Source organism: Lathamus discolor, chromosome 19 (genome assembly GCF_037157495.1).
Source record: "Lathamus discolor isolate bLatDis1 chromosome 19, bLatDis1.hap1, whole genome shotgun sequence".
Classification (NCBI taxonomy): Eukaryota; Metazoa; Chordata; class Aves; order Psittaciformes; family Psittacidae; genus Lathamus; species Lathamus discolor.
In genome coordinates this window covers 4141464-4168837 of record NC_088902.1, presented here as the reverse complement: position 1 = coordinate 4168837, position 27374 = coordinate 4141464, and the positions used below count along the sequence as shown (strand labels likewise).

At 56.3% G+C, this 27374-nt stretch overlaps 1 protein-coding gene across 4 annotated transcripts; it reads left to right on the top strand.

Annotated features, from left to right (window-relative positions):
* The first annotated feature begins 993 nt into the window (after nt 1–993).
* On the top strand, nt 994–25204 carry KCNC4 (potassium voltage-gated channel subfamily C member 4). Of its 4 annotated transcripts, XR_010616639.1 has the most exons (6): nt 994–1080; nt 2096–2843; nt 8122–9058; nt 10393–10578; nt 11243–11331; nt 16316–16383. XR_010616639.1 is itself a non-coding variant. In XM_065698143.1 (5 exons), exons 2-5 carry the CDS (start codon nt 2193–2195, stop codon nt 24041–24043), a joined length of 1836 nt encoding a protein of 611 aa, XP_065554215.1. In that variant the 5' UTR covers nt 994–1080; nt 2096–2192; the 3' UTR covers nt 24044–25204. The 4 variants fall into 4 exon arrangements, 3 of the variants coding, with proteins under 3 accessions (XP_065554215.1, XP_065554214.1, XP_065554216.1); XM_065698143.1 differs by lacking the exons at nt 11243–11331; nt 16316–16383 and adding an exon at nt 23982–25204; XM_065698142.1 differs by lacking the exon at nt 11243–11331 and having other exon boundaries at nt 16316–16717.
* Nucleotides 25205–27374: the final 2170 nt, after the last annotated feature.

Sequence of the window (27374 nt, the reverse complement as noted above, 5' to 3'; positions counted from 1 at the left end):
CCATCTTTCCAGCACGGTTTTCCCTGGGGCTCCGAGCTCTCCCGCTGGTGAAGCCCCGGGTGGTTTGGGTGTGGAGCTACACCAGCCTCCCCCCGCTCAGGATCCGGCCCTGGAAGCTGTTGCAGATACTCCTGGAGCAGGGCTTTCTTGGGGGTAAGATCTGAAGCGCGGCTCTCATGCCTCGTGGTGGTGGTTTTGGGTGGAGTTTTGCCCCCAGTCACCCCCCCCAACACCCCCAGTAAGGGGTGAGCTTGGCACTGAGGGGACAAACTGGGACAGGGGGTGAGGAGGGACTTTAGGGGATGCTCAGAGCCTGGGGAGGTGCAGAGGGGGATGCTGGAGTGGGGCAGCATCCCCCACTCACTGTCCCTTCACCCTGCACCAAAGACTCTGTTATCCAAGTGCTGACCCCCACGGTTCACCCCCTGACACCCCAATAGGGGGCCTGTGCTGGGCTTGGATCCCATCTGCAACCCCAAAGTACGCACCTGCACCCCGTCACCCTGGCAGCATGGGGCCCCTCCGGTCTTCACCGTGGTGACAGCCTTGTCCCCTGGGCCACCTCAGCTCTTCACCTCCTCCCCAGCCCCAGGAGATGGGGCTGAGCATCCCCAGAAGATGGGCTGAGCATCCCCAGCACCCCGGGGGTGCAAGACCCCCCCCCAAGGAGGAGGGTTTAGGGGAAGGGCCCCTGGTGCTGGGGTGGTTGGTACCCTGCTCCCAGCCTCGGGGTGCAGCCGTGGGGAAGGGGCATCTTCCACTCAAGAGCTGCAAGAGGACGAGGAGATGCTGAGGGAGGGTGATGGGAGGGAAGGGGGGGTCTGGTCTGTCCGCAGGCACCCGGCTCCCCACCGGCCACGGCTCCGCGCTCGGGGTCGGTCTCTCCTGACCTCCCGGTGAGCGAGGGATTGCGAGCCAGGGAGGGATGGGATCTGCTCGAGCCTCTGCCAAGAGCTGGCTCCGGATCCGCAGGCAGCTCCGGGCTGCATTTCCCCTCCGGCGCGAAGCGGAGCCGGGGTGTCCGGGGTTCACTCCTCGCTGACACCGAGCCCCGAGACCCTCACCCGCAGCCGCGGGGAGGTGAGCGGGGCCTGGGGGTGCGGGGGGCCGGGGGGGCCGGGGCGGAGGGATGCGGGGTGGAGGGAGGGATGCGGGATGGAGGAGCGTGGCGGGGAGGGAGGGATGGAGGGATGAAGGCGGGCGGGGGGCGCAGCGGGGGGCTGTGAAGCCGGGCGCTGGGGCTGGGTGGGGGTCCCCGGCCCCCCCGGCGGGGCGGTACCGGCTCCCGTAACCCCGCCGCTTGCTCCCAGATCTATAAAAGCCCCGGGGGGGGGGGGGGGGTGCGGCGGCGGCGCCGCTTCCCCCGCCGAGCCCCGGAGCTGCTCCCTCCGCCGAGCCGGGAGAGACCGCGGGGCGCAACAGGGCCCCCCCGGCCCGGCCACGCGTGAGCGCGGCCCCCGGCGCCGCAGCCCCCCCCGAGGGAAGGCAGGGCCGGGGTGGGGAAGGGGGGGGGACAGCGGGAGGGGAGGCGGAGGGGTCGCATCCATCCCCCCCCGGTCGGGAACCAGGAACGCGGCCCCCCCCCCCCCCCCCCAGCCGCCGTCCCCCCTCTCCCCGAGCGCGGCCCGGGGGGGGGGGGGGGGGGGGGCGGAGGGAGCGCGGAACCGGTGGAGCGGGAGGGGCGGGCGGCGGGGCCCCCCCGCGCCGGGCGCTGCAGGTACCGGAGGGGGGGACACGCTGCCCGGTGCGGATCGGGGCTCAACCCCCTGTATCCCTCCTCCCTCGGCCCGGCCTCGGCGACGGCAGCAGCGTCAGCAGCATCCTCAGGCGGGTCCGCATCCCCCGGGTCAGCCGCTGTGTCCCCCCCGCCCCGAGCCCCCTCCTGCCGCACTTGTTGCTGCCCGCTGGGGCTGGGCTGGCTCCTGGGGTTTAGGGCGGTTTTATTCGGGGTTGGGGGGTGGTTTTGTGGGGGGTGGAGGTTGCAGCCTCCCCTTGCTGTGCCCCCCAGCAGCCAGCGGTGTCCGGCTCGGCTCCAGCTTGCTCCCCTCTGAGGCCAGAGCCAAGGCTGAGCCCCACCTTTTCCCCCCTTCCCCAGTCCCATCTGTGCCCCCCATCTCCCGCCTCCGCCGACCCTCAGCTCCTCGCCCGGAGGAAGGGTGCGCGTAGCGTGCATCTCCCATCCACCGAAATCTATGATCAGCTCGGTGTGTGTCTCCTCCTACCGTGGACGCAAGTCTGGGAACAAACCACCCTCCAAAACATGCCTGAAGGAAGAGATGGGCAAGGGGGAAGATTCGGACAAGATTACCATCAATGTAGGGGGCACCCGGCATGAGACCTACAAAAGCACCCTACGGACTTTGCCGGGCACCCGCCTGGCCTGGTTGGCCGACCCCGATGCCCAGAGCAACTTTGACTTTGATGGGAAAAGCAATGAGTTCTTCTTCGACCGTCACCCCGGGATCTTCTCCTATGTGCTCAACTACTACCGCACCGGGAAGCTGCACTGCCCTGCGGACATCTGTGGACCCCTCTTCGAGGAGGAGCTGACCTACTGGGGCATCGATGAGACGGACGTGGAGCCGTGCTGCTGGATGACCTACCGCCAGCACCGCGATGCTGAAGAGGCCCTGGACATCTTCGAGAGTCCTGAGCCTGGTGGAGGGGCTGGGGGAGAGGAGCCTGAAGAGGAAGGGGGTAGGGAGATGGCCCTGCAACGCCTGGGCATGGATGACAGGCCCCCAGGTGCAGCGGGGGCTGCCGGAGGGGCTGGCTGCTGTCGGAATTGGCAGCCCAGGATGTGGGCGCTCTTTGAGGATCCCTACTCATCCAAGGCGGCAAGGGTAAGCTCCTGAAACACAGTGGGAAGGTGGGATGGGAAGATCCTGGGGTTGTGTCTTCGTCTCTCCATCCCCATGGGTGAGATGGACTTTGCTAGTGGGCCCCACCATAGCCATCCCCCTCCCACGATGGGGCACATGGGCCATACCTCATCCTACAGGACATCTCTTCCATCGTTTCCCCATCCCCTCCCAGTGCATCGCATTTGGTCTGAAACTGGGAGCAAACCCATCCCTTTCCCCCTTTGCCCGCCTCCTGGGCACACAGAGATGAGGGATTGTCAGGGAGAGTCCTTGGCAAGGCTGAGTCCTGCTGGAGTTTCAGGATGCTCCAGGACAGGCAGGGTTGCTTGGATTCCTCTCACTGGGTTGTGTGCAAAGCCACATCTAATGGTATGGAGTGGGGAGAAGGGTGCCTGCTGGCTCCCTTCAGGTCCTGAAGCAGATGGAATCCTCATGGTTATGCCTAGGGAGCTTGTGCTCCTCTTCTAGAGCATCAGCAGCGCCAGAGGACACCCTGTGCCTCTACACAAGCACCTTTCCCTGCACCCCACCAGCACCCTGGTCCCCGCACCCTGGTCCCCACCATCACCGCATCAATGCTGTCCACATGCAGCATGCGGTGCCCATCAGCAAGTGTGAGCACAGGCTCTGAGCCACAGTAACACACAAATACCGCCCCCCCCCCCCCCCCCCCATCTTCACACATCCCTGAGGACCAGGTACACCGGGTACACACACAGAGGAGCACGTACATGCACAGACACCCCCCCCCCCCCCATGACCCTCCTTGGCCATGCAGACAGTCCCTACCCACAGACACTGACACACTCAGGATGTATCCCACGTAACCAGGCGCATCCCTGGGCTCCCAGCCTGGCCTAGGCACTATTCTGTGCCTGTGTTTCCTCTCCCAGCTACTTTTAGATCATTCCCAAAGTGCTGCCCACTGACCCCCCCCCCATCCCCACCTATCCCATCCCCACCCCATCCCATCCCTGCATGTGTATCCCCCATCACACAGTTTATCAATCCACCACATGCACACATCAAGGCATTTGGGCTTGAAATGAATTCTGGATGTATTTAGAGGTGTAAAAAAAGCCCTCAATGGTAAGAAATCCTGCAGGCATTTCACACCCACCAACAGCACACAGGGCAGGGGGTCATTTTGTCAAGGCAGTGTTTTTGCTGCTAACACAAAAGCAACACACACACGCAGAGGATGCTCGGCCAGCAAGAGCTTAACTTGTTTTAAAGGGGTTACCTGATCCTTTGCCCATCCCTGAGGGCTCATCACCTCGGAGAGATGCTCTGAGTGGTGCAAAGCTCCAAATAAACCAGGGAAGAACCCCCAAAATAAACCCGAGCACAATAATTCAGCTCAGATTTTTCACACTGTTCTTTGGTTCTGCTTCTCCCGTGTGCTGAGCTGCTCTTGGAGAGGCATTTGCTTTAGCAGGAGTGTGTTGGAGGGAGCAGAGAGGGAACAGGTTGTGATGCGAGCCCTGGGTTGGAGTGGGACCAGTCTGCGCTGGGAGCTCCCCGCTTCCTTCTTCCTGCTCCAGGGTAAAGGCTTAGCTTAGTCCTGCCATGGGGATGGTGGCCTTGCAGTGGGATCCCCCACAGTCTCTTCTGTTCCTATTTCCCACTCTCAAATATCAGTATAGCTCTGCAATGGCTTAGAACTGCCTTGGCAAAGGGGAAACTGAGGCATGGAGCAGTGCATCCTGCCCAGTGCACCCAGTTAATGTGGGGAGCTGCTGCTGGCTTGGAGTCACCATCCCTCACTGGGATGCTCCGGAACCCATGAGCATCTCTGCGTGTGCAACTCTCATGGTGCTGCTGTGGTGTTTTGGGATGGCTGAAATGGCATTTCTTTAATGCTTCCCCATTTTAGAGTCTCCCTATTCCTTTCTGGGGCAGAAGGGGTGCTGCTGACCACCACGTTTGGCCTGCGGATGCATTGGAGAGCCGGTCTTCCCAAACCCTGCCAGCACTGGGCAGGAGAGCGGTACCAGGTCGTGTGTGTGAACACTCTCCCTCCGTGCTGACAGCAGTGACTCAAGGGCTGTGTATCTCCAATCCCCGCTCCTCCTTGTCCATGCAGCAGCCCCTTGAGCCCTGACTCAGTTGGCTCCTGGCTATTTCCATCTTTCCCTCCTTCCAGCTCCTCTCTCCCAGCACCTTCTGAGCTGGCAGCTGTGTGAGTGTATGGTTAGAAACTCTCCTCCCCAAGATTTTAGCCTCTTTTCCTTGCAGCATCAATCCCATGGGATCACTGGTTCCTGTGTCTCTTCCAGTCTCAGTGGAAATTTGGTCCCTAAACTCCCAGTTGGAGTTTAAAACTCCTTTTCTCCCCATGAAAAGCTGCCCTGGTTGTGATTTCACCTCTACTTCCAAGCTCTCCTCATTATCCCTTTGCAGCCCAGCTTGTGGGGTCCTGAATCTCACTTCCATTGGGAATTCCAGGCCAGTGACCCCCTCTAGGGTCATGGAACATCCATCTCAAACCGTTGAGCACATGTTGAGATCGTGTAGATCACCCGCAGGTTGTGGAGGGTTTCTTTGGTGAGACTTCCAGTGCTGTACTGGTGGTTACTTGATCTTGGAGCAGAGGCCAAAGCTGCACTAAGCCATCTCTGGTTGGATCCGCAGCTGACACAGAACTGGAGCAGCACCATTGACTTTGCAGGGGGACGATGGCTGGCACCGGCTGTGAACCTGATTCATCTATTTTTAGAGGCTGCTTTTGCTCCTGGGGCTAAATCAGTTCTCACCTCCACGGCTCATGCAGCAGTTGCTTCATTCCCACAGTGTTCCAGGGTCTTACTCTCTTCCTTGGTAATTTCTTTCCTCTTCCGTTGCCTTGAGTTGAAGTTTTTACTCTTCCAGTTTTCCTGTGCTTCCCCATCCAGGGAAACCTGGGAATGTTGCTCAGCCTTCTGCTGAAAAGTGGGTTATTTTGGCCATGTGTGGACATGTTTGTCTGCTTAAACTGGTCTTGCTTTGAGATCCCACTTTTTGGTTGGGTTTGCTTCCCAAATTGTGCACAGCTGATGGGTGAGGGCTGCTTTTGGAGCTGCCCCCAATGGAGCCACATCACAGCATGTGGTCCAGTGTGGTCTTATGTGAAGGGCACAGAGCATCTCAGCACATGCCCAAGCAGGTGTCTATCACCAGGGCTGGAGAATCATCTTCCAGAGGTTTCTCCATCAATTAGAGCCTGGCTTAAACTTTATTCCTAACTTAGAATCATGGAATGGTTTGCGTTGAAGGGACCTTAAAGCTCCTCCAGCTCCAACCCCTGCCACGGGCAGGGACCCCTTCCACTGGAGCAGCTTGCTCCAAGCTCCTGTGTCCAACCTGGCCTTGAGCACTGCCAGGGATGGGGCAGCCACAGCTTCTCTGGGCACCCTGTGCCAGCGCCTCAGCACCCTCACAGGGAAGAGCTTCTGCCTTAGATCCAACCTGAACTTCCCCTGTTTCACTTTGAACCCATCACCCCTTGTCCTATCACTACAGTCCCTGATGAAGAGCCCCTCTCCAGCATCCTTGTAGCCCCCTTCAGACCCTGGAAGCTGCTCTGAGGTCTCCCTGCAACTTCTCTTGTCCAGGCTGAGCAGCCCCAGTGTCCTCAGCCTGGCTCCACACAGGAGGTGCTCCAGCTCCCGATCACCCTTGTGGCCTCCTCTGGCCTTTCTCCAACAGCTCCATGTCCTCCTTATGTTGAGAGCACCAACACTGCACACAGTGCTGCAAGTGGGGGCTCATGAGAGCAGAGTAGATGGGCAGGATCCCCTCCTTCATCCTGCTGCTCCCACTCTGGGGATGCAGCCCAGGATACGTTTGGTTTCTGGGCTGTGAAAACCCTTGGAGGGCTGAAGCTCTCTGTGCTGCACCCACATGGGTTTGCCCTTGGGGACACCCCTCAAGGATGCTCCCGGCAGGCTCAGGGCTGCTGGCACATTGCTGCTGGTGGCCAGGGCTGGGTTTCTCTCAAGCGTGACTCAGGCTGTCTCTGCTGCTGATTCACTCCAGCCGAGGACCTGGGCTGTGTCTCGGTGCCGCTGCCTGCAGAACGCAGCCACTCGGGTGGCTTCGACTGCACAAGGTCACATCCTGCTCGGGTGTGTGAGCAGCAAAGGGTGCTGAGCGGGATCCGCTCAGGGAAGCCAAACCTGCCGCGCTTTTGTGCTGGAGGAAGGCAGAAGAAGAGCTTTGCTGATCGGAGTCTTTTCCTCGGGGGCTTTTGGGAGCAGATGGATAATGGACTCATCATGAGCTCATCCTGTCTGGGAAGGCTGAGCAGGATTGATAGGGGGACGACAAAGTGGTTTCTTTCTGACACAGCCTGAGGTTTCCATTGTGTGTTGCTGGCCCCTTCTCGCTCTCATCTGAGGCAAAGCAGGGAGAAGATGATGTAGAGGGATGGAGGTCTTCATCCAGTCCAACTGGGCTCACTGGTTGGACATAGGGGAGAAATGGGAGTATCCGGGAGACACCAGGCCCAGGCATCATCAGGTCGCTGACTTCTGCCTATCCTCTTGTCCTTGTCCTGCCCTCTCAGTGCTGGGAGCATTGGTGGGCACATCATCTACCCCTGACTCCTAGGGAGCAGGGAGGGGACAAAAGGGCCACCTCTGATACATCCAGACCCCAAACCTCACAGTTGTGAATGGTGTGAATGTCTCACCTTGGGGGGGGCATTGGTATGAAAGTGAGGGAAAGATCTTTGACTTAGTCCTCTCAAAGTCCCCTTTTAATGTGTGTTCCCAGTGAAGGCTTGCTCCAAACCCATGTGCTGCAGGTCTCCCTTCATCCCAACCCCTGGCATTTCTGGCACATCTCCAGCCACATCTGGAGCCCAGCACATCTTCCCATGCACCTATCATAACACTTGGAGAAAGGTTCTGGACTGATGGCCCCAGACACTGAGGTTTGCTGTCAACTCATGGGACAGTCCAGGGAACCCTCTTCATTTTCAGTCCTGACGCTTGGGGAAGTGGGGGGCAGCAGCTTAGCTCTGGGGTGTTTTGAGGCTGGTGCACTTGTTTTACTGATTGAGGACTTCTCCCATCCCTACTATTGCTATTCGCTAGCAGGGGTTAGAAGAGGTGGACCGAAGGCAGGTGACACCAGAGGTGTGTCTCAGGCTGCCCCAAAGTTGTTGTCAGGGTGGTTCATAATTGCTGCTCTCCTCCAAAGAGGAGAGGTTGTCCCGGATCAGGAGGGGTTGACCCAAATCAGCTAATGGCCCATGTGGTTTCTACTGCTGCAGGTAGTTGCTTTTGCCTCGCTTTTCTTCATCCTGGTCTCCATCACAACCTTCTGCCTGGAGACACACGAGGCCTTCAACATCGACGTCAACGTGACAGAGACCCTCGTGGTTGGCAACACCACGACCATCCTGCTGACACGTAAAGTGGAGACGGAGCCCATCCTCACCTACATCGAAGGGGTCTGTGTCCTGTGGTTCACCCTCGAGTTCCTGGTTCGCATCATCTGCTGTCCAGATAAGCTTCTCTTCGTTAAAAACCTGCTCAACATCATTGACTTTGTGGCCATCTTGCCCTTCTATCTAGAGGTAGGTCTCAGTGGCCTGTCCTCCAAAGCTGCCCGGGACGTACTGGGCTTCCTACGGGTGGTCCGTTTCGTCCGGATCCTCCGGATCTTCAAGCTGACCCGGCACTTTGTGGGTCTCCGGGTGCTGGGCCACACGCTCCGGGCCAGCACCAATGAATTCCTGCTCCTCATCATCTTCCTCGCTTTGGGGGTCTTGATTTTTGCCACTATGATCTACTATGCCGAGCGGATTGGAGCCAAGACGTCCGACCCCCGTGGGAGCGACCATACTCACTTTAAGAACATCCCCATTGGGTTCTGGTGGGCTGTGGTGACCATGACGACCCTGGGCTATGGCGACATGTACCCCAAGACCTGGTCGGGCATGGTGGTGGGGGCTCTCTGCGCGCTGGCTGGGGTGCTCACCATCGCCATGCCCGTGCCTGTCATTGTCAATAACTTTGGGATGTACTATTCATTGGCCATGGCCAAGCAGAAGCTGCCAAAGAAGAAGAAAAAGCATATACCCCGTCCGGCCCCGCTGGACTCCCCGACCTACTGCAAATCCGAGGAGAACTCCCCCCGGAACAGCACCCAGAGCGACACTTGCCCCTTGGCGGTAGAGGAGGGGGCAACTGAGAGGAAACGGTCAGGTGAGACCCCCAAAGTGGGGCAGAGGGAGGGGGAGACCTCCAGGAGGAGCCCCCAAGGCAATGTCTTTGGTTCCCTGTATCCCAGAGCCCCTGAGAGCTGCCCTGCTGCTGGATATACAGCCCCCAGCTCTTGGGTTGATGAGATCTTGGTGCAGAAAGGGCTGGGGCCCTTGGGTGTCTGGGTGTTGGGTGCTGTGTTGGTGGACCAGGGTGTTGCAGATTAAGATCAGGGGGGTAAAGGCCAAATAATGCTTTCCTGATGGCATAGATGAAATCTCGATAGTGTGATTCAAAGTGTCCCTACCCAGCCCATTTCCTCCTGCCACTGACAGAGGTCACTTTGCCCTCTTCCCATCTTAGCCTGGTAATGCCTTTGGGGTAGATTTTGTTTTGTTTCCTCCCACCATAAACCAGGACAAGCTTCAGCAAAAAGGATAAATCCGTGGATATTCCCTGGGACTTGACCCCACCTCCCCATTAATTTCTAGTAGATGCAGCATCCCTGCCTGGTAAAGTCAGCGCTGCTCCAAATCCTCTCTCTTTATGGTTTGGTCTCATGCATTGAGCTGAAGTTTGGGGTTTGGCCAGACTTTCCTTCAGGTCAGGAGAGTTAATTTGCAGCACGGAAACAGGAAAGACCCTGGTTGTGTCCTAAGTTGTGTCACATCAATGATGTGGCATTCACTGAGCTCAGCCCTGAGCAGCCACACATCTGGCCACATGTGTGTAGCAGTGATGGTCCTTCACCTGTGAGGACACAAGGAGCTACAAAGGCCCCGTAGCAGTTTTCCTTTACAAATCTCCCTTTTCCACATACCTACACATCCCAGCTGCTCTTGAGGAACAGGTCAACCCTATCCCTTCACTCCACCACCGATCCAGGAGCTCAGGCCAGACCCCGAGCATCGCATCCTCTCAGCTAACGAACCACAGAGTCAGATGCCATCAATTAACGCTTCACCACTAACCTGAGCAGCCCTTATCTCAGCTGTGGGAGTATTGGAGAGCTAATTCCCATCAAAGAGGTGGGTGGATCTCAAAGACCAGGGGTGTTTCTTCTCCGCTTGGCTTTGCAGGGTATATAACCCTCAGCAGGAGCAAAAGCTGCTCTTTGCTGCTTGGGTTGGGATCTAGCCTGGTCCTGCTCCCCTGGTCACTCTAAGTTGTCACGTCCAGGCTGGGAATGAGACCTGAATTTGTGGGTGTTGCTTTGGGCCATCTGCAAAGTGGTTTTCTGCTTCCTTGCATGGTCTAAGCAAACCCTTCTGTCCACCCCAAGCACCTCATCCTGTGGGTTTCTCGACTGCTGATGGGTCTCTGCCACCTTCTTGCAGACTCTAAGCAGAACGGTGAGGCCAATGTGGTGCTGTCAGATGAGGAGCAGCCACTGTCACCCACTGAAGAGGAGAAGCGGCCCATGCGGCGTTCCAGCACCCGGGATAAGAACAAGAAATCCTCCACGTGCTTCCTGCTGGCCACAGGTGACTTCTCCTGTGCGGCGGATGGAGGCATCCAGAAAGGTACGGCTTAGGTGGGAGGTGGAGGTTTGTTGCATTGACCCAAGACAGTGGTTCATGTCCATCTGCCTGCCTGGATGTTGTTCTCTGCTCCCCACATCCACTTGTCCTCCTGCCTCTCCATCTGCTTCATGTCCGTCCACCACCTCTCTCTATGCTAGCTCTATACTTCTGCTATTTGCTCCCCCAAGTTCTGATCCCCCAAGTTCCCCTCCCCTATTGTCACCATTTGGGGTCTGTGACCCCAGGCTGGTGGCACTGCCCTCCTTGGGGACAGCACTGTCCCTTTGCTCCTCAGTGCTCCAGCTTCTCCTGTCCTTCCAACTCTTCCCACTGGGCTTCAATCACCCATCTTAGGGTGGTGTGAAGGGGGCATCTGTCCTGGGGCTGGGACTGAAGGTGGTCGAAAGGCTTTCAGCAGGGAAAAGAATCCACAGGCTTTTCCCTTCCTTTTCCCCTCTGATGTCTTCTGGTGGGTTCGAGCGTGGGGAGCCGCGATGTGTCAAGTGCTGCCTTGCCAAAAGCACCGGGCTGCCAGCAGGGCTGTCTCCTCTGGGTTTGGAAAGTGAGAGTTAAGTGTTGAGGTTTCCAATGGGAAACTGTGGGGGAGAGGAGTCAGGAAAACACAAAACTCTTCTTTCTCATGACAAAGCAATCTCCTCTTCAGCCTGATCCCTTCAACCGGCCTCCAGCCTTCTCTGCCCCACCACTGAGCGTGCCCTGGGCCTGACTCCCAACACCCCAGCCCCCGGGAGGGTAAATCCAGTCCCCACCTTCACCCACAAGATCCAGCTGCACCCTCGAATGCTGGGATAACTCTTAAGACACAGCTCAGTTCTTTAGCTCTGTAGTTTGCTTCTGTGTCCAGGGTGGTGTGGGATGAAGACCTACCTCTACCTCCTTGGTACCATCACCCCAGTATCTCACAGGGAATGGGGCATGGGAGCTGGGACCAGGGAGGACAAAAGATGATGTGCAGCATCTCTGAGCTGCACATACAGGCCTGTTGGCTCGTGGTGGTGGTGTTTTGGAGACCCTCAAGGGTTTGTTGCTATAGCATTGCTTGGGATGGTAAAGGCAAGATGGGCTCTGGGACACAGGGAGCTGTTTGGGGGCAACCACATTTATTCCATTAGTAGAAGCAAATTGGTTGCTTCTTCAAGGGAAATCAAGAATTCCCTTTGGCATCCCTGCACAACCTCATCCCTTAGGAAGAGGGAAGAAACGCAAAGCTTTGCTCATCTTTGGGCAGGAGGGTGCTAGGCAAATATTGCCTTGAAATGCCTCATGTTTTTCCTGGAAGTGTCTTTTCCTGTGCAGTTCATCTCTTAATGCCTGCTAATGGAAAGGGGTGAGGGGGCTCTGGTCCTGCTCCAGTCTGGGGGGATGCTGAACTGGAAAGGATGAAGGAGAAGGATGAAAGGCAGTGCTGATCTTCATCCTTACAAGATACTCAAGTCAGGCTTCCCTTCAACTGAAGCATTTCAGCTTGGTCCTGCTGAAGTCAGAACAAGTAGAGTAGATCTAAGAGCTGAGGATCCAGTGCTGCTTTTGCTGGCCTCCCGAATCACATTAGTCAGTTGCAGGAGACCAGCAGGTTCTTCTCCTTGCCTGGTGGCAGCAGCTATTAAAAAATGCATTTTGGTGATCTTTCTTGGCTTGTTCTGGTGTCTTTCCTGCAAATGTCATCATTAAAACCAGATGTTGACATGGGTCACTTACCCCCACCTTGCTGAAATGGTCTTTCACCTGGAGAAAGGTGGATCTGGTGTCCAGAGTGGCATGAGTGATGCATGACACCTTTTGGGAAGAGGGAACCTCAATATCTGGGACCAGGGAGGGGAAGAGATGATGTGTTGTGTCTGAGCTGCATACCAAGCTCTGTTGGCTCGTGTTGTTGGTGCTTTGGAGGCCCTCAAAGGTTTGTTGCTGTAACATTGCTGGGGATGCTTGGGCTGTTGGGGATGGACTGGTGCGATGCTTCCAGGGAAGCTCAGGGATGATGTCTTCCCTGTGAGATGCTCCAGTGTGGTCAGGGTTAGTGGTGACCAGAGGTGATGAGCGGGGCAAAGCAGCCTCATGCGCCCAGCTGTCGGGAGCCATGGAAGAGCCTCTTCCCTCATCCTGATTTATCTCCTGCTGAGGCTGTTTGTTCTGGTACTGGGATGTTGGCAGCTCTGCAAATTGAGATGAGCTTGGTTCTGAGCCCGACTTGCTGATGGCCATCTGTCAGATCCTGGGACAGGTACTGATGTCTGTACAAGCTGTGGAAATCAGGAGCTGGAGTTGGTTCAGGAATATGCTGCAGATCTCAGCATCCATCATGGTTCAAGCCCAATTCCAGTGGTTGGTTTCACTGGAGCAGCTCAAAGAGAGAAGTTACCCCTGCCCACCACCCCTTGGACATGGGCCTTAGAGAAGATAAAGCTGAATTGCAGTGGATTGCTGTGTGGCATGTGTTTCTTGTCCCTCTTGCTGCTTCCTTGCTCCCTTGTTGCTGGTGACATATCCAGACCCTTTATTTCCCTTCAGTACTCAAGGTCTGCTCAGCAGTCCCCTAAAATGTGTCCTACTGGGGCCCAGACACATTGGGATGGGTCTGTCTTGGCACATGAGTCCCTGTCCTCTGCTTAGGTGGAGGGATATGGAGGTAGGATGAGTCCATCATCCCCCATGCCACTGAGACTGGTTATGATGCTCTAGGGAAAAGGTAGTGAGTGAAACCAGAGTGGACAAGGGGAATGGCTTGAACCTGCTTGAGGGGAGACTGAGATGAGCTCTTGGGCAGAAGCTGTTCCCTGTGAGGGTGCTGAGGCGCTGGCACAGGGTGCCCAGAGAAGCTGTGGCTGCCCCATCCCTGGCAGTGCTCAAGGCCAGGTTGGACACAGGGGCTTGGAGCAAGCTGCTCCAGTGGAAGGGGTCCCTGCCCGTGGCAGGGGCTGGAGCTGGAGGAGCTGTAAGGGCCCTTCCAACAAAAACCAATCTGGGATTCTGTGATTTCAAGAGGAGCCACAGGCAACGGGGTTACAGGGAAGGAAGGGGATTTACTCTCCTCCAGGTCAGCTCTTGCAGCACCTCCCTTTGACTGCACATTCAGCATGGCAACGTGGCAATTTTTGGCTTGGTTGCCAAACCCCAAAGCATCACACGGCTGATTTTTAGTCTGCTGCTTGCTATTAGTGCAGGGCTGTGACCAGCATGTGGCTTGAGCAGTGTGGGCTCGAGCGCGAGGATGCTCATGTGAGTGATGCTTGGGTTAGGGAGGGGGGAATGAAGCTAGGACAAGCCCACGTTTGCACGGGAACACACGTGTGAGTGCATGCACACACAGCTGAGCACCAGGCCGTTGTTATCAACAAGCACAGGCGTTCCTGGGCAATGCTTCTGCTTGCATTACCCTGTCCCCATCTGCTGCTGGCTCAAAGCATATGTGAGCGTGCACGTGCGAGCGGTTGCTGGTGGGCAACACGGCATTGCCCCACTGCTCTGCTCAGAAGATGCCTCTATACGGCTCCTTGGCAACAAACCCCTATATAAAGCAATTCCAGTGACCTCAGTTGGCACCTATGTGAGTTACTGGGATACCGGCTCCGTTAAGGAACAGCACTGGAGGCCATTAGCACAGCAACTCTCTAGTACTTTGCTTGAGTCCATGGTGGCAGCTGGCCCTGGGTTTGGTGGCATTGAGGACTGGAGCCCTGAGCTCCTTCCCAGCTGCTCCCATGAGTGTGGTTTAGGAATAAATTGAAGGAGAAGATGAAGTGTTGCGCTTGGGGCGGGTTTGCCCTCGGAGTCCTGTTACAGAGAGACCCTGGGGCAATCGAGCATCTTTGTGAAATGCCACCCCAAACTGCGATGCTCGAGACTTAATCAAACCTGGCAGCAGGACTTTGGCCCTGTTCCTATGCCCATTGCCATCCTTTTCTATGCAGTGATCTGAGCAAGAGGGCAAAGAGCATCCCTATAAAGTGCTCAATCACATCAGCGGGTCCTTGCATTGCCAGCAGGCCCTGTAACATCTCTCTGCCAAACTGATGTTGTTTGGGTGCTGGATCCATCCACAACCCCAAGCTTTCAGGGACCAGTTGCATCTTGGCACAATTGCTTCCCATTGTATGGACTCAGGGTGGCAGGGGAATGCGTGAGCTTTTCAAGAAGGCTCTGTGCTCCTTTGAAAAGAGCCAGGCTTGCGGAAGGATGAGCCCGAGAGAGGTTTTTGGGGGTTATTTGAGGAGCAACGGCTCCTTGCATCAGCTGCAAGCATCCTCAGTGGGAAACATCCCCTGCTCCCACCGGCTCAGTGCTGCGCTGGCTTCCCTCCTCACTTGCTGTGTGGATTCATGCCAAAAAGGAAATAAGGAAATTGCTCTTCTCTTCTCTGGGGCCTGATTCTGCTCTTGCTTCCAATGTGGGGAGAGGAAAAGCTTTGCTGAAGTCAGCAACAGGTTTAGGCAGGCAGCATTCCGTGCCCTGGACATGGGGGCTGGGTTATCCCTGACGGCTGCTGCGGCTGGGAAATGGTTAGGGAAAAGGTATTAAAAGGGGATAAAAACCAGATTTAAAGGGACAGGGCTCTGGAGCCTTTTGCAGACGATGCTCATGTCTCAGCATCCTCCTCGGGGGTGATGCCGTGAGCGTTAATCCCTGATCCAAGCCTAAAACCTCCTCAGCCGCTCCAGCTCCCACTGTCGGTGCCTTTGCATGGAAGCAGAACCTGAGGACGCGCCACGAAGTCCCCGGGGGGATGCGGGGCCGGTTTCCAAGCTCGGCACTGCCGAAGGGGCCATCCATCACCTTGTTTTTCTGCTGTCAGGGAGCCGCCTCCCTCCTTCCCCCCCCCCGACCGTGTCCACGCACCCGCTCGCTCCGGCGCTCGCTGGTGCTTGCAAGGAAGGCAAAGGCTCGGCTGGGTTCGCTCATCCCAGGAGGATGCAGCACGGTGCAGGGTGGTTGGGATCATCCCGGATGGGACCATCCTTATCTTTCCGTATCTGGGCAGCAGAGCTGTCCCTGCAAGCCGCAGCGATCCAGCTCTCGGGGCTCATGTCTTAACAGGGCTGCTGCAGAGACCTAAAAAGCCAATTTTCACTGCAAATAGGTAGTTTCTGTCCAGAAAGACAAGTGGCTTTTGACTTGTGAGAGCATTTGTTCTGGCTGTTGCTTTCCAATAAAAGCTGGAGCAATTTCTGGCTCTTTGTGGGGGGTGGGAAGGGCTCTTGTGCTTAAAGCAATAGAAATATCTGCTCTTTCATGCAGTTTCTCATGGAAAATCATGAGTGCATCTACCTGCTCCTTTCCATGCAGAAAGGTGTCAGCAGCAGCTTGCTGCTACAGCCGGCTTAAAAACGGGAGCCGGGGGAATAACTCCTTCCAAATCCCATGTTTGAGTTCTGCTGCTTTTCCCCATTTGCTTCAGCCCACAAACCCCCCAGATTCATTCCTCATTCAGAGCAATTTGGGAAACCAAACCCAACACCCCCAGGAACGGTTTGGTTTCCCAGCATCAGCGACTCCGGAGTCCTGGATTTGGCTGGCGCTGCTTGGGGGAGCTGAGGGCAAGGGAGGGGAAGGTCTGGATGATCCCAGAAGCTTGGCTGCCCTCAATAAACCCTTCTTGATTGCTCTTTCGGGGGTTGAATTGGGGTGCGGGGCTGGGCGATGCTCACCCTGGTGCTCTTTGCTTTCCGAGCCTTAGGAAGGAGGCTGCTCGGCTCTAACCTGTCCCGTTTTCTTCACCAAGGCTATGGAAAATCCCGGAGCCTAAGCAGCATAGATGGCGTGGCAGGATCCACGGTGGGCTTGGCTCCCCTCACGTCCCACTGCAGCTCTCCCTGTCCTCTGCGGCGTCCCTGCTCTCCCGTCCCCTCCATCCTCTAACGCGCCGCCCGGATCCCGCTTTGCCGTGTCGTGTCGCTCTGTCCCCCCCCTTCCCCGGTGACACCGGGTCTCCGCGGCGCTGCCCGTGCCCACAGGAGACCGAGCTGGGACATCTCCAGCCCTGAGAAGCGGGTTCTGATCCGATCCAGCCCTGCGCTGTCGCCGTGCTCCCCCTGCCTGGTTTGCAGGACGCGTAACGTCTCCGTTGAACTTGTCTCCTCTCCATGTGTTTGGGACAATCCCTGGAGCAGGTGGGGTTTTCCCTTCTCCCCCCTCCCCTTTACTCATCCTAAATAAACTGGGCCAACCCATGCGATTCCCTCTGGTGTCGAGCCCTCCTTCCCGTGGGCTGTTTGCGCTTGGGTTAAAGGGTGGTAGAGATGCAGGGAGGACGCGTTGACTCATGCAATTATAGATCATTGTGCTGGAAATGGCTGAGTTCGTATCATTTTAGGTCTCTTTAACTCCGAGTTTTAAAAACAGCTTCAGGTTTCTGGGGGCAACAGATGAATAAACCTCGATTCCCTGCCCAGCAGCAGCTCCCCTCTGTTTTGTGCCTTTTTCTGCCTAAATCACACTTGCTCCTTCCCTTCTTGTGTCTGCTTCTCTGTCCGACCCCAGGGATGGTTATGGGGTTCAGTGTGGCTTTGGCATCCATGAAAACCAGACCATGGAGGTTCTAGGGCCCTGGCCTGGGTGTGGGGAGAAAAAGTAGGTTGGGATAAAGGTTTGGCAAATAGATATGGATGATTCCATGAGGAGCTGGGAGGTGGTGGGGAGAGGAATATGGATCCCTAGGAGTGGTTGGGGAAGTGCCACTCCTGTTGAATAGTGGGAGAATGAGAGACTTGCAACAAAACAATGCCTACATGGATGGGAGGGATGCATCCTCTTTTGAGATGGATGCAGGGTGCTATGGAGAGAATCCCCATGGGGATGGGAGCTGGGTTTGAACTGGGTCATCCCCATTGTCAGCAGGATGTGGTTGAAGTGCCCAACTCCCTGGAGTACTGCTGCTTTTTGATCACGTGTTGGGTTTTGGGATGATTTTGAGTGATATTCCTGAACTGGAGCAAAACCTGCGGTCCCCTGAGTTCTGGCTCATTTCAGAGGTTCCCAGACTGGTTTGGGCTGGACAGGACCCTAAAGCTCCTCCAGCTCCAACCCCTGCCACAGGCAGGGACCCCTTCCACTGGAGCAGCTTGCTCCAAGCCCCTGTGTCCAACCTGGCCTTGAGCACTGCCAGGGATGGGGCAGCCACAGCTTCTCTGGGCACCCTGTGCCAGCGCCTCAGCACCCTCACAGGGAAGAGCTTCTGCCTAAGAGCTCAGCTCAGTCTCCCCTCGGGCAGGTTCAAGCCATTCCCCTTGGCCTGTCCCTGCAGGCCCTTGTCCCAAGCCCCTCTCCAGGTTTCCTGCAGCCCCTTTAGGCACTGGAGCTGCTCTCAGGTCTCCCCTTCAGGAGCCTTCTCTTCTCCAGGCTGCCCCAGCCCAGCTCTCTCAGCCTGGCTCCAGAGCAGAGCTGCTCCAGCCCTCGCAGCATCTCCATGGCCTCCTCTGCCCTCACTCCAACAGCTCCACGTCCCTCTTGTGCTGCTGTCCCAGCAGATCAGGGCTGCAGGGGGGGGTCTCCCCAGAGCACAGCAGAGGGGCAGGATCCCCCCCCTGCCTTGTGCTCACCCTGGGGATCAGCCCAGCACTGTTGGCAATAGAATTTCCAGCTCCATCATCCCAATTCTGCCTCTCTGGAGGCATCTGGGTCTTGGGTGGCTGAAGGGAGCTGGGTTGGTGGGTGCAGCCCTGCTCTTGACTGACTTCCTCCTGCTTTCTTGGCCTCTTTCCTTGCTCTGAGTGCATCCACCTCAGTGGTGCTGGAGCCTGGGGACTTTCAGTCAGAGGATGGGGAGCAAAGCTTACCTTTGGTTGTGTTTTAGAATAACAAAAGCCCCAGGAGCTTTCTGGGGCTCTTACCCTTCCCCTCCATCACGGCCAACCCAGAGCTGGTGCTCAGGGGATGCTGCAGTGTGAGGATCCCCTTGGTGGATGACTGCTCCCTGCACCTTGAAGGAGCTGAGCTGCATTTTGACAGATCCCATAGGCAGGATCCCCCTGCTCCTTCCCAGGCTCCCAGTGCCTCAGTTTCCCTCTGTTTAGACAACAGTGAACACCGGGAGCCTCCTGCAGTAAAACTCCTTGCAGGCACAGTGCAAGAGATGCTACACAAGGAGGAAGCGTTGAGTGCTTCATTTGGCTCGGTTTATTTCTTCCCTACTGAGTTGAAGGAGCTGCCAGGAGGAGCCAGTCACCACATCTCCAAAACACCCCCCTCCAAGCCCTACACGGGGCCAACAACAAGCACTTGCCTTTTATTTTGCTTTTCTTCTTTCCTCCCTGCCTTCCCCTGCCTCAGTGATGGGAGCAGAGCAGCCAGAGGTGAAAGGAAGCAGAAAAGCAGGCAAAACCCCTTGGTGCTGTGAGCTGGATTATGGGGTTTGATGGCGGCAGCTCAGCACCACATAGACCAGGTGCTGGAGCTGGATTCTGGTTGGATTCAGGGAGTAATTAGGATGAGCATCCATCCTCTGCCCAGGGTGTCCTGTGGTGGTTTCTGTGCCATGGTACTGATACACCCCTTGCCAGCAGCACCCGGGTTGATGATGTGCATTGGTGTAGCTGCATTCCTTGGATTTCTGTAATTAAAAGGTATTCCCACCTCTAACAGTTGGGCAGCTTTCCAGGCTCCTGAATCCCCCCAAACCCCCATGAACTGGGTGAAGGGGTGAGTAGGGTAGCACTGTACTGATGCTTATCTGGCACATCCTGCCCTTGGGAGCTGCTCCTCTCAAAGCAGGAGGAGCTGGAATAGCCCCAGCCCATGCAAGAGGGAAGGTCACCCTGGTTGCTTTCAGTGGTCTCTGAATCATAAATGATTTAACCAAGGTCATGCACTGACTTTGGGGATGAGCCAGGCATGAAAACCCTGCGCTGCTGCCCTGTCTCTTGCAGAAGCAGCACATCAAGAGCCTCAGACTTTGGGGTTGGAGTCTCTTGGAAGCAGAGGATTAACCCTGGGGCAGATCCACAGCCACAGGTCCCAAGAGATCCCATCCTCTCCTTTCCCAAAGCAGCTCATCCAAACACTGGGGCCGGTTGCTCCATGTGGAAAAACCTTCGGTGGACCCCCAAACCCCCTTCATTCCCCATCAGAGCGAAGAGGCTTGAGTGTGAGAGCTGACATGGAGCCGGTAGGAGGCAATTTTTAGCAGTGGCGTTATGCAACTCGGGAGAAGGGATGACTAATGTGCAAAAAGCTCCTCTAAACCAACCCAGCCCCGAATGGGAGACAGAGGGATTTCAGTGGGAGGCACCAAACTGTTGAGAAACCCATCGCATCTTGTCCCTCTTCCTCCCCGCCGCCTTCTGAGCAAGTGATTTGGGGGATGCAGGAGGGGGAAAACAGCATGTTGTTATTTTTAGGTGGGGTCTGGGTTGGTTTTGGGGGCGACTTGGCAGCGGTTAATCCCCTCTTGGATAGCACTCTGTGAGGAGCTGTAGCGGAACAGAAGAGCAGACCATTAAATATCTCTGGAGCTCAGGGTTTTATCTCAAACAGCGGCCAAAATTGGCTGCCTAGAGAATAGGATAAGAATAGAGCAAGAATATACGATACTTCCCCCGAATATCCTCCCAGCCACTAATCTATGTTTAGGGATCTGGCGAGGAGCACACGTTCCAGCTAAGGGGAAAAGCAGGGAGAGAAAGGAAGGGTGCTTGATTTATGCCCAAGTCCTAAAATGGCATTTAGCACCCCCCCCCCCCCGCCCCCCAAAAATCAACTGGTGTGCAGTGACTGTCGGGGCAGTGAGCTCACCAGCCTGGAGAAGAGGCTTTCCCATGGGATGGAGGGAGTGTGTTGGGTCTGATCTGCTGTTTTGTTCCCAGTGGGATGCTGTGATTGAGTAGGAACATGCGGATAAAGCATGGTGAATACCATATATATAGCATGGTGCCAGGTTGGACGGGGCTTGGAGCAAGCTGCTCTAGTGGAAGGTGTCCCTGCCCATGGCAGGGGGTTGGAACTGGATGAGCTTTAAGGTCCCTTCCAACTCAAACCAGTCTGATTCTATGATATATATGTGCCCCTTGCCCGTGTATAGTGTATTGCCCAGCAGTGTGGTACCAGGGGCAGTTTTAGTGCCCTGTAGTCCTCTTCCCATCATGGCGGCAGATGCACGTGATGCTCAACAGCAGGATCAGAGATGTTCCATTGGGATGATGTTGGTGTTGCTGCCCTGATGTTGAGTCCTTGCATCCCTCTCTGTGTGTGTCTGCTGAGCCCAGCAGCACTTTGGAACAACGATCCAGCCCCAGTGCACAGAGCAGTTGTGCAAGGAGTAACACCAGAGCAGCCTCGTCCTGTGGATTTGGAGGGATTTGGGGACAGTTTCCCCCTTCAGCAGCAGCTTTGCCCTTCTCTCTTCCTCCTGGAAGGCTCGGAGCCCCGGCGCTGCGTGGAGGCTGCGCTGCCATCCCGGGTTACATGCAAATATTAATTGTTATTGGTGCAACAACTGCTCTGTTTCTCAGGAGATGCCTGAAAGAGCTGAGGAAACAGAAAGGCCTGTCAGGCAGCCGGGCGGGAGGTGAAGATGTCAAGAGAGTAATTGCTCTACCCAGAAGCAGCCTGGTTCTGGCTTCCCCAGCACTGCCAGGAAAAATCCTCAGTGCTTATTTGATGACAATAAAACCCAATGTAGAATAAATAGCAACCCCATCCCTTGCCCATGCTGACGAGGAACAGGGAGAGCAGAGGCAGATGCAAAATAAGATGCAGTTGAGCTTATAAATAGGTGCCTCCCAGCTCCCAGTCTCTTACTTAACCTGGAGCAGACTCAGCCACAGATCCCAAGAGACCCCATCCTCTCCTTTTCCCCATGGGGCTCCCAAAGCAGCTCATCCAAACACGGGAGCTGGCTGCTTGGTGTGGAAAACCGTAAGGCCAGGTTGGATGGGGCTTTGTGCCCCAGCCTCCACTGGAGATGGGATTCTTATGCTTTTCCCCCATGAGAAGGTATATGGAGGCTTGGAAAATGTTTTGCTAACTGCTGGGGAGTGGATCATGCTCTTCCCCTCATGTGGGACAGGCTGGGGTATGGAATATGTCCTGGTGGCCATGGAACGTATAATCCTTTGGCTTTCTGTGGGAAGAGAATCAGCCCAATGGCAACACCGCGCCAACACAAGGCTGGGGACCAGCCCTTGGCTTGTGCAGATGATGTCCAAGGTGAGAGGTGGCTTTGTAAATGTGCAGCCCCCCAGGGTAGCATCTCTGGTCCTCACAGGTGCAGGTGGCCACTGGCTTTCGTTCCATCATCCTGACATCCTCCATTGTTATGTGGTCCATGGAGATGGGCATTGTGGGAGATGCAGATGTGGGCTGGGAGGTGTTTGACTCCCACAGTGGGATGCTCTGCCCCGTGAGGCACTGCTGGCTCTTCCAACCCCTCCTGTGTCAGAGGTGGAAGGAAATGGACCTGAAAAGTGTCCTGGGGTGGCCCAGGGAAGCCTTGGGGAGGTGACCATGGGAGCCATCCCCGCAGGAGTGTTTTGGTTTTTGGTGATTCCTCTTTCAGCAGCTCCTGAGCCTCTTGTCTGCAAACAATGTGGGGGGAAAGAAAAAGAAGGCAAAACCAGAAGCAAGTGCATTGGCAAAGCAAGAGGAGTTAATGTAGGACCTACCCAAACATTGTGCTGGAGCAGCTGGAGGCTGGCAGCCTGTGAATGCAGTGCTTGAGGGTGTTTGGGGAGATGCTTGTCAGGGGAAAGTGGGACTGTGTGAAACCCAGCAGTGTGTGCCTGCACCCCCAGAGCGAGCACAGCGCAGGGAGGGGATCCTGCCCCTCTGCTGTGCTCTGGGGAGACCCCCCCTGCAGCCCTGATCCAGCTCTGGGGCAGCAGCACAAGAGGGACGTGGAGCTGTTGGAGCGAGGCCAGAGGAGGCCATGGAGATGCTGCGAGGGCTGGAGCAGCTCTGCTCTGGAGCCAGGCTGAGAGAGCTGGGCTGGGGCAGCCTGGAGAAGAGAAGGCTCCTGAAGGGGAGACCTGAGAGCAGCTCCAGTGCCTGAAGGGGCTGCAGGAAACCTGGAGAGGGGCTTGGGACAAGGGCCTGTAGGGACAGGCCAAGGGGAATGGCTTGAGCCTGAGGAAGGTGCTGTGCACTGCAAGGATGCTCTCCGGGCTGGAACCTGCTGCTGGAGCTAGGAGCAATAAGGTGAGGCAGGAGGGCGGTTTTCCCGTGGTGGCTTTGTCTGGGGGGCAGTGATTTAACAACGAGAACAGAATCTCTCTGCTGTTGTTATTTATTTTTAGTGGTGCTAATTTTCTCCGGGGCTCGGAAGCTGCTTTCCAAGGCAGGTCCCTGGGGGCTGAGGGCAGCAGGGCTCGAGCTCACGCACAAAATGGCTTTGAACAGGGAGGAGATGGGAGTTAAAAGCCGAGTCGTGTCCCTGGATGATCAATCGACCTGATGGGGAGTGTTTCGAGCAGGCCACAGGCTCTGCCAAGAGCTTTTAGCTGCTCGCAGAAGTGATTGAACCAGGAGTGGGGAGGTTTTGCAGCAGCCGCTTCCTGCTGGTCCCTATATTGCTGCTGGGGGATGGTGATGGGTCTCCCAAACCAGTCCTTTTGGCAGCTGTATATGTGGGGACGTCTGCAAGCCCTGGGATTGAGGGACTTTTAATCCCAAGGGTTTTTCCCTGGATGTGTGGCTTTGCAAAGCCTCTGCATCTGGATGCTGCTCATCCAAGCTGTGCAGCGATGCTCAATAGGTGATGAGACCTTTCTTTTGGGGAAAATGAGATGTTTTCAGAGCTGTGTTTGGTGTTCAGAGGGGAAAGTTGGGTCAAAGCCCTGCTCAGGAGCTGGCGGGGGGGGGGGGGGTTGCAGCCAAATCCCTGGGTAGAAAGGGCAGCTCCATGCCTAATCGGGTGGATCAGGCACTGTCTCCCTCTCTGATGGCCCCTCGCCTGGAAGCTGGGTCCTGGCACATGGGGAGAGGCAGTGTTGTGACTCAGAGCTCCAATCAGTGGTAATTAATTCAATGATAACAAATGAGAGGGACAAGGAAAAACACTGTGGGATATTAATGCACCAGGCTTGGCTCTGGGACATCTGGCTCGGGAAGTTTTTGTCAAGAGCGGCTTTCTGCAGGAGAGGGCTGCAGCAGAGACAACTTCTTTCCTCTGCCCATCATATTGACCCCCAGAATCAGCCTGACTCCACGTTGTTTCCCAGGTTTCCATCTCTGGGTCCTTTCTGAGGCTTTGTAAAACATTTTTCCCGATATACGGACGGAATAGCAGCATTTTATCCCTCTGCAGAAAACCATTTCACTTTGTAGCTACCCTGGTTTCTTCACCCTGCAATGTTTGGTCCCCTGGAAGCTCAATCTCACTCTCGCTGTTCTGTTTCTCCACATCAGCTGATGAAAGCCGTGTCTAATGTGTTTAATCCTTGTGTCTTTAATTGCAGATACCTGCCAAGATGTCCTCTCTTCCAGTTACCCCCAGGGTGAGGTGGTCACCTTCTCCTGAGCTCTGGCTGGATGCAGGCAGCACCTCGGTGAGGGATGCCGTCCCTGAGGGATGCTGTCCCCAAGGGATGCTTTCTCAGAGGCAGAGGGATGCGTACCCTGAGGGATGCTGTCCCCAAGGTGGTGGGATGCTGTCCCTGAGGATGAGGGATGCTTTGCCCAAGGGATGCATTCCCCAAGGCTCCGGGATGCTCCCTCTGAGGCCAAGGGATGCTCTTCCTAAGGCTGAGCGATGCATTCCCCCAGGGATGCTCTCCTGGTGGCCGAGGGATGCATTCCCCAAGGGTGATGCTCTTGCCAACGCTGAGGGATGCTCTCCCTGAAGGAGATGCTCTCTCCAAGGACAAGGGATGCATTCTCCGAGGGAGTTGCTCTCCCTGAGGCTGAGGGATGCATTCCCCAAAGGAAATGCTCTCCCCAAGACTAAGGGATGCTCTCCCCAAGGAAGATGCTCTACCTGAGGCCAAGAGATGCTCTTCCCAAGGTCGGGACATGCATGCCCCCAGGGATGCTCTCCCAGAGGAGCTTTCCTTGCCCGCCACAGAAGTCCAAAGCTCCAGCCACCAGCTCTGTGGCCGGGGCAGGGGGTTGGCAGCCGGGTCCCCCCCCAAGAGGTGCTGCAGAGCCATGGGACCAGGTCGGGGTGCTGGGGGTGGCTCCGCTCCCCTGCCTGCTGCCAGCCCTGCCACATACACGCTGCCCATGTCCCCAGTGCACCCCCGGGCTGCCCCCTGTCCCTTGCCCGTTGCTTTCGGATGCACCTCGCTCCTCCGGCTCTGGAGCCTCACCGGGACATCACCATCCACGCTCTGACCCCTCCTTCATCACACAGCCGCTGGGGACTCTTCTCTGGGGCTTCAAAGGCTCCATTTGAGGTGCCATGAGCAGGTGGCTGCCCCATCACCCCCCTCCCATGGGTGCTCACCCCAAGGTGCAGACCCCAGAGGATGAAGGGGGTGAGTGGGTCTGTTGGGGCACAGGGATGGGGATGGGAAGCGATCGGTGGCTGAGGTGGAGTGAACCCAGCTGGCCTGGAAGGGTCAGTGTCTTTCTAATGCTGTTACATATCTCTGTGATCAAGGCAATACTACTCCCATTTCTGTCTGTCCTGTTCGCATGCCTCTACCTGTCCAACCGTACTAGAGTTCAAATAAAGACATCCGCGAGCTGAGTCAGCTCCTGTACCCCTCCTGCCGATGTGTTTCCTCACCATCAGCATCCTTTGTGCCCACAAAGCCCTGTCCCAACCCTGGGATGTCCCTGGCAGTGGGAATGGCGATTTCAGCAGTGGCGTTGCCTGGATGTTGTGGCCAAGCTCCTCACTTTATTGCACATCTTGGAGCAGAGCCCACTGGAAAACCCACAGCAGACTGGTTTCACCATCCACACAATATTCATTTGTTGAAGGAGAGGCTCTGCAGAGCTGACAAATGCATTGGCTCTGCCCGCTCTGACTATCAAAGATGAAATAATCGGCATTATGGCTGCAGCTGTGCCATCCTTAGGGTTCAGGGTGAACAGCACATTGAGGTGAATGGGCTGGTCCTCCCTGAGCTGGCTGGGTCTGGCCGCAGAGCCAAGCAGATGGCACTAAGCTGATCCATGGGTTAACATTTCACCCCAGTTTGGGGCTGGGATGCTCCTGGTGTCATCTTTTGACCAGCTCTGAGAGGCACAGCATCAGCCCCAGAGAGCCAAGGAGACCTGGAACAACTCCAGTGCTCCAACCCACTGCTGCAGTGAGTTGGAGGGACTTCAGCTGCCACCTCGAGGATGGAGATTTTGGGGCTTAACCTGTTGACAACAACAACGAGGGCACAAGGTCTTTTATCTGAGATCAGGAGAGGTTGGGATGGTTAAAACCAGGGGAGGGAACTGAGCAGCTGCCAGGGAACTGCAAAGAAAGCAGTCACAAATGTGAGCAATCAGTGGCTGGGGGCCAAAGAGCAATTAAAGCAAGAGGCCAGGAGCGAGATGCTTTGCCTCCGACTGTGGCTGCAGAGAGCCCTCATGAGAGCCCCACGGTGCTTCTCTGACTTGGCTGTGGTCATGGATGTACCCTTGGATCCTGGCTGACCAGGGATGCTCTGTCAAGTGATGCTGAACACCTGCATCCCCCCAGGATCAGGCTCATGCAGCATTTGGGGACTGCGGGTGCTTGGAGCATCTTGGGGTGCTCAGGACCTGCCAGGCTGCATGAGGGAACCTCAAGGGAACCAAAAGTTCTTTAGGAGCTTTTAGGGACAAGGTGGTTGGTACAAAGCTGGGTGGAGATCTCTCCTTTAGCAGGACAAGGTCCCTTCTCCATCCTGGACACAGCCTCTTCCCATCACCGTTTTGTACCACATCTGCTCCCCACTGACCCCTGGACCGAAAATGATCAGGAGGAAGAAACTGGTGGCTCAGGGGCCCCAGGGATCCCCCAAGCTTTCCATGGTGCCCATCTTCTTCCTCCTCCTTCTTTGCCTGTTGGCTTGGTGAGGGAGTTAAGTGCCCTTACACCCAACCCTGGGGCAACAGGATGAGAGTATTACAGCCACAGCCTAGATGTGGGGCAGGAGGGGGAGTGTGAAGTGCTACCAAACCTTCCTGAAGCTGCATGAAGGTGGATGTGAGCCTTCACCCCACAACGCTGCCGTGGGGTTTGAGTGCAGAAGGGGGGTGAAGCTCCCATCCCAGCCCCCCTCAGGTGGTGCAGAGCTTCCCTAGCTCTTGCTCTGGATGCTCCATCACTGGGCTGGGGCTGTGCACTCGGCAAGGTCAAAGGCACCCCAACTTCCCGATGGACCATGGAGACACAGGAAGGTTGTGGCGGGTGTGGGGATGGAGATGGGAGAGACCAGACCCATGGTGGGGGGGGGGGGAACCCTCTTGGGGGAGCACCAGGACCAGGCATAGAAGAGCATGGAGGGAGCAGAAAGCCCGAAGGGGAGCAGAACGTTCAGTTTGTTGATGCTTTTGCTGTTCCCATGAGGGCCTCAAACCAGATTTGGACCCAGCCATCCAGCTCCCCAGTGTTGGGGATGCTCCTGGTGTTCCCCATATCCCCAGCTCCTGCAACCCAGCCTGCGGCTGGTGAGGACCCAAATCCAAGCCATGAGGCTGCTCGTTTGGAGCCTCATGGTTGGAATTCGGGTGCTTTTGGCAAGAGCCCCCTCCTGGTCTGTGTTTCTTGGCTCTCCGTCCGTCTTGGTATAAATCCAGCACCAGCCAAGCAGGAGAAGTGGGATGAGGGATGGGGACAGAGCCTGACAACAGCCCCTTTCTTTTCCCAAATAAAAATCACCCTTTCCTCCATCTCCAGGAGCACTTCTGACTCTTTCCTTTGATTC

Excerpts from the sequence above, each read along its gene's own strand:
- KCNC4 (XM_065698142.1), top strand. The coding sequence starts at position 2,193 with ATGATCAGCTCGGTGTGTGTCTCCTCCTACCGTGGACGCAAGTCTGGG. Across the intron at positions 2,844-8,121 it reads ACTCATCCAAGGCGGCAAGG|GTAGTTGCTTTTGCCTCGCT; the intron begins GTAAGCTCCTGA and ends CTACTGCTGCAG. Across the intron at positions 10,579-16,315 it reads GGATGGAGGCATCCAGAAAG|GCTATGGAAAATCCCGGAGC; the intron begins GTACGGCTTAGG and ends TTCTTCACCAAG.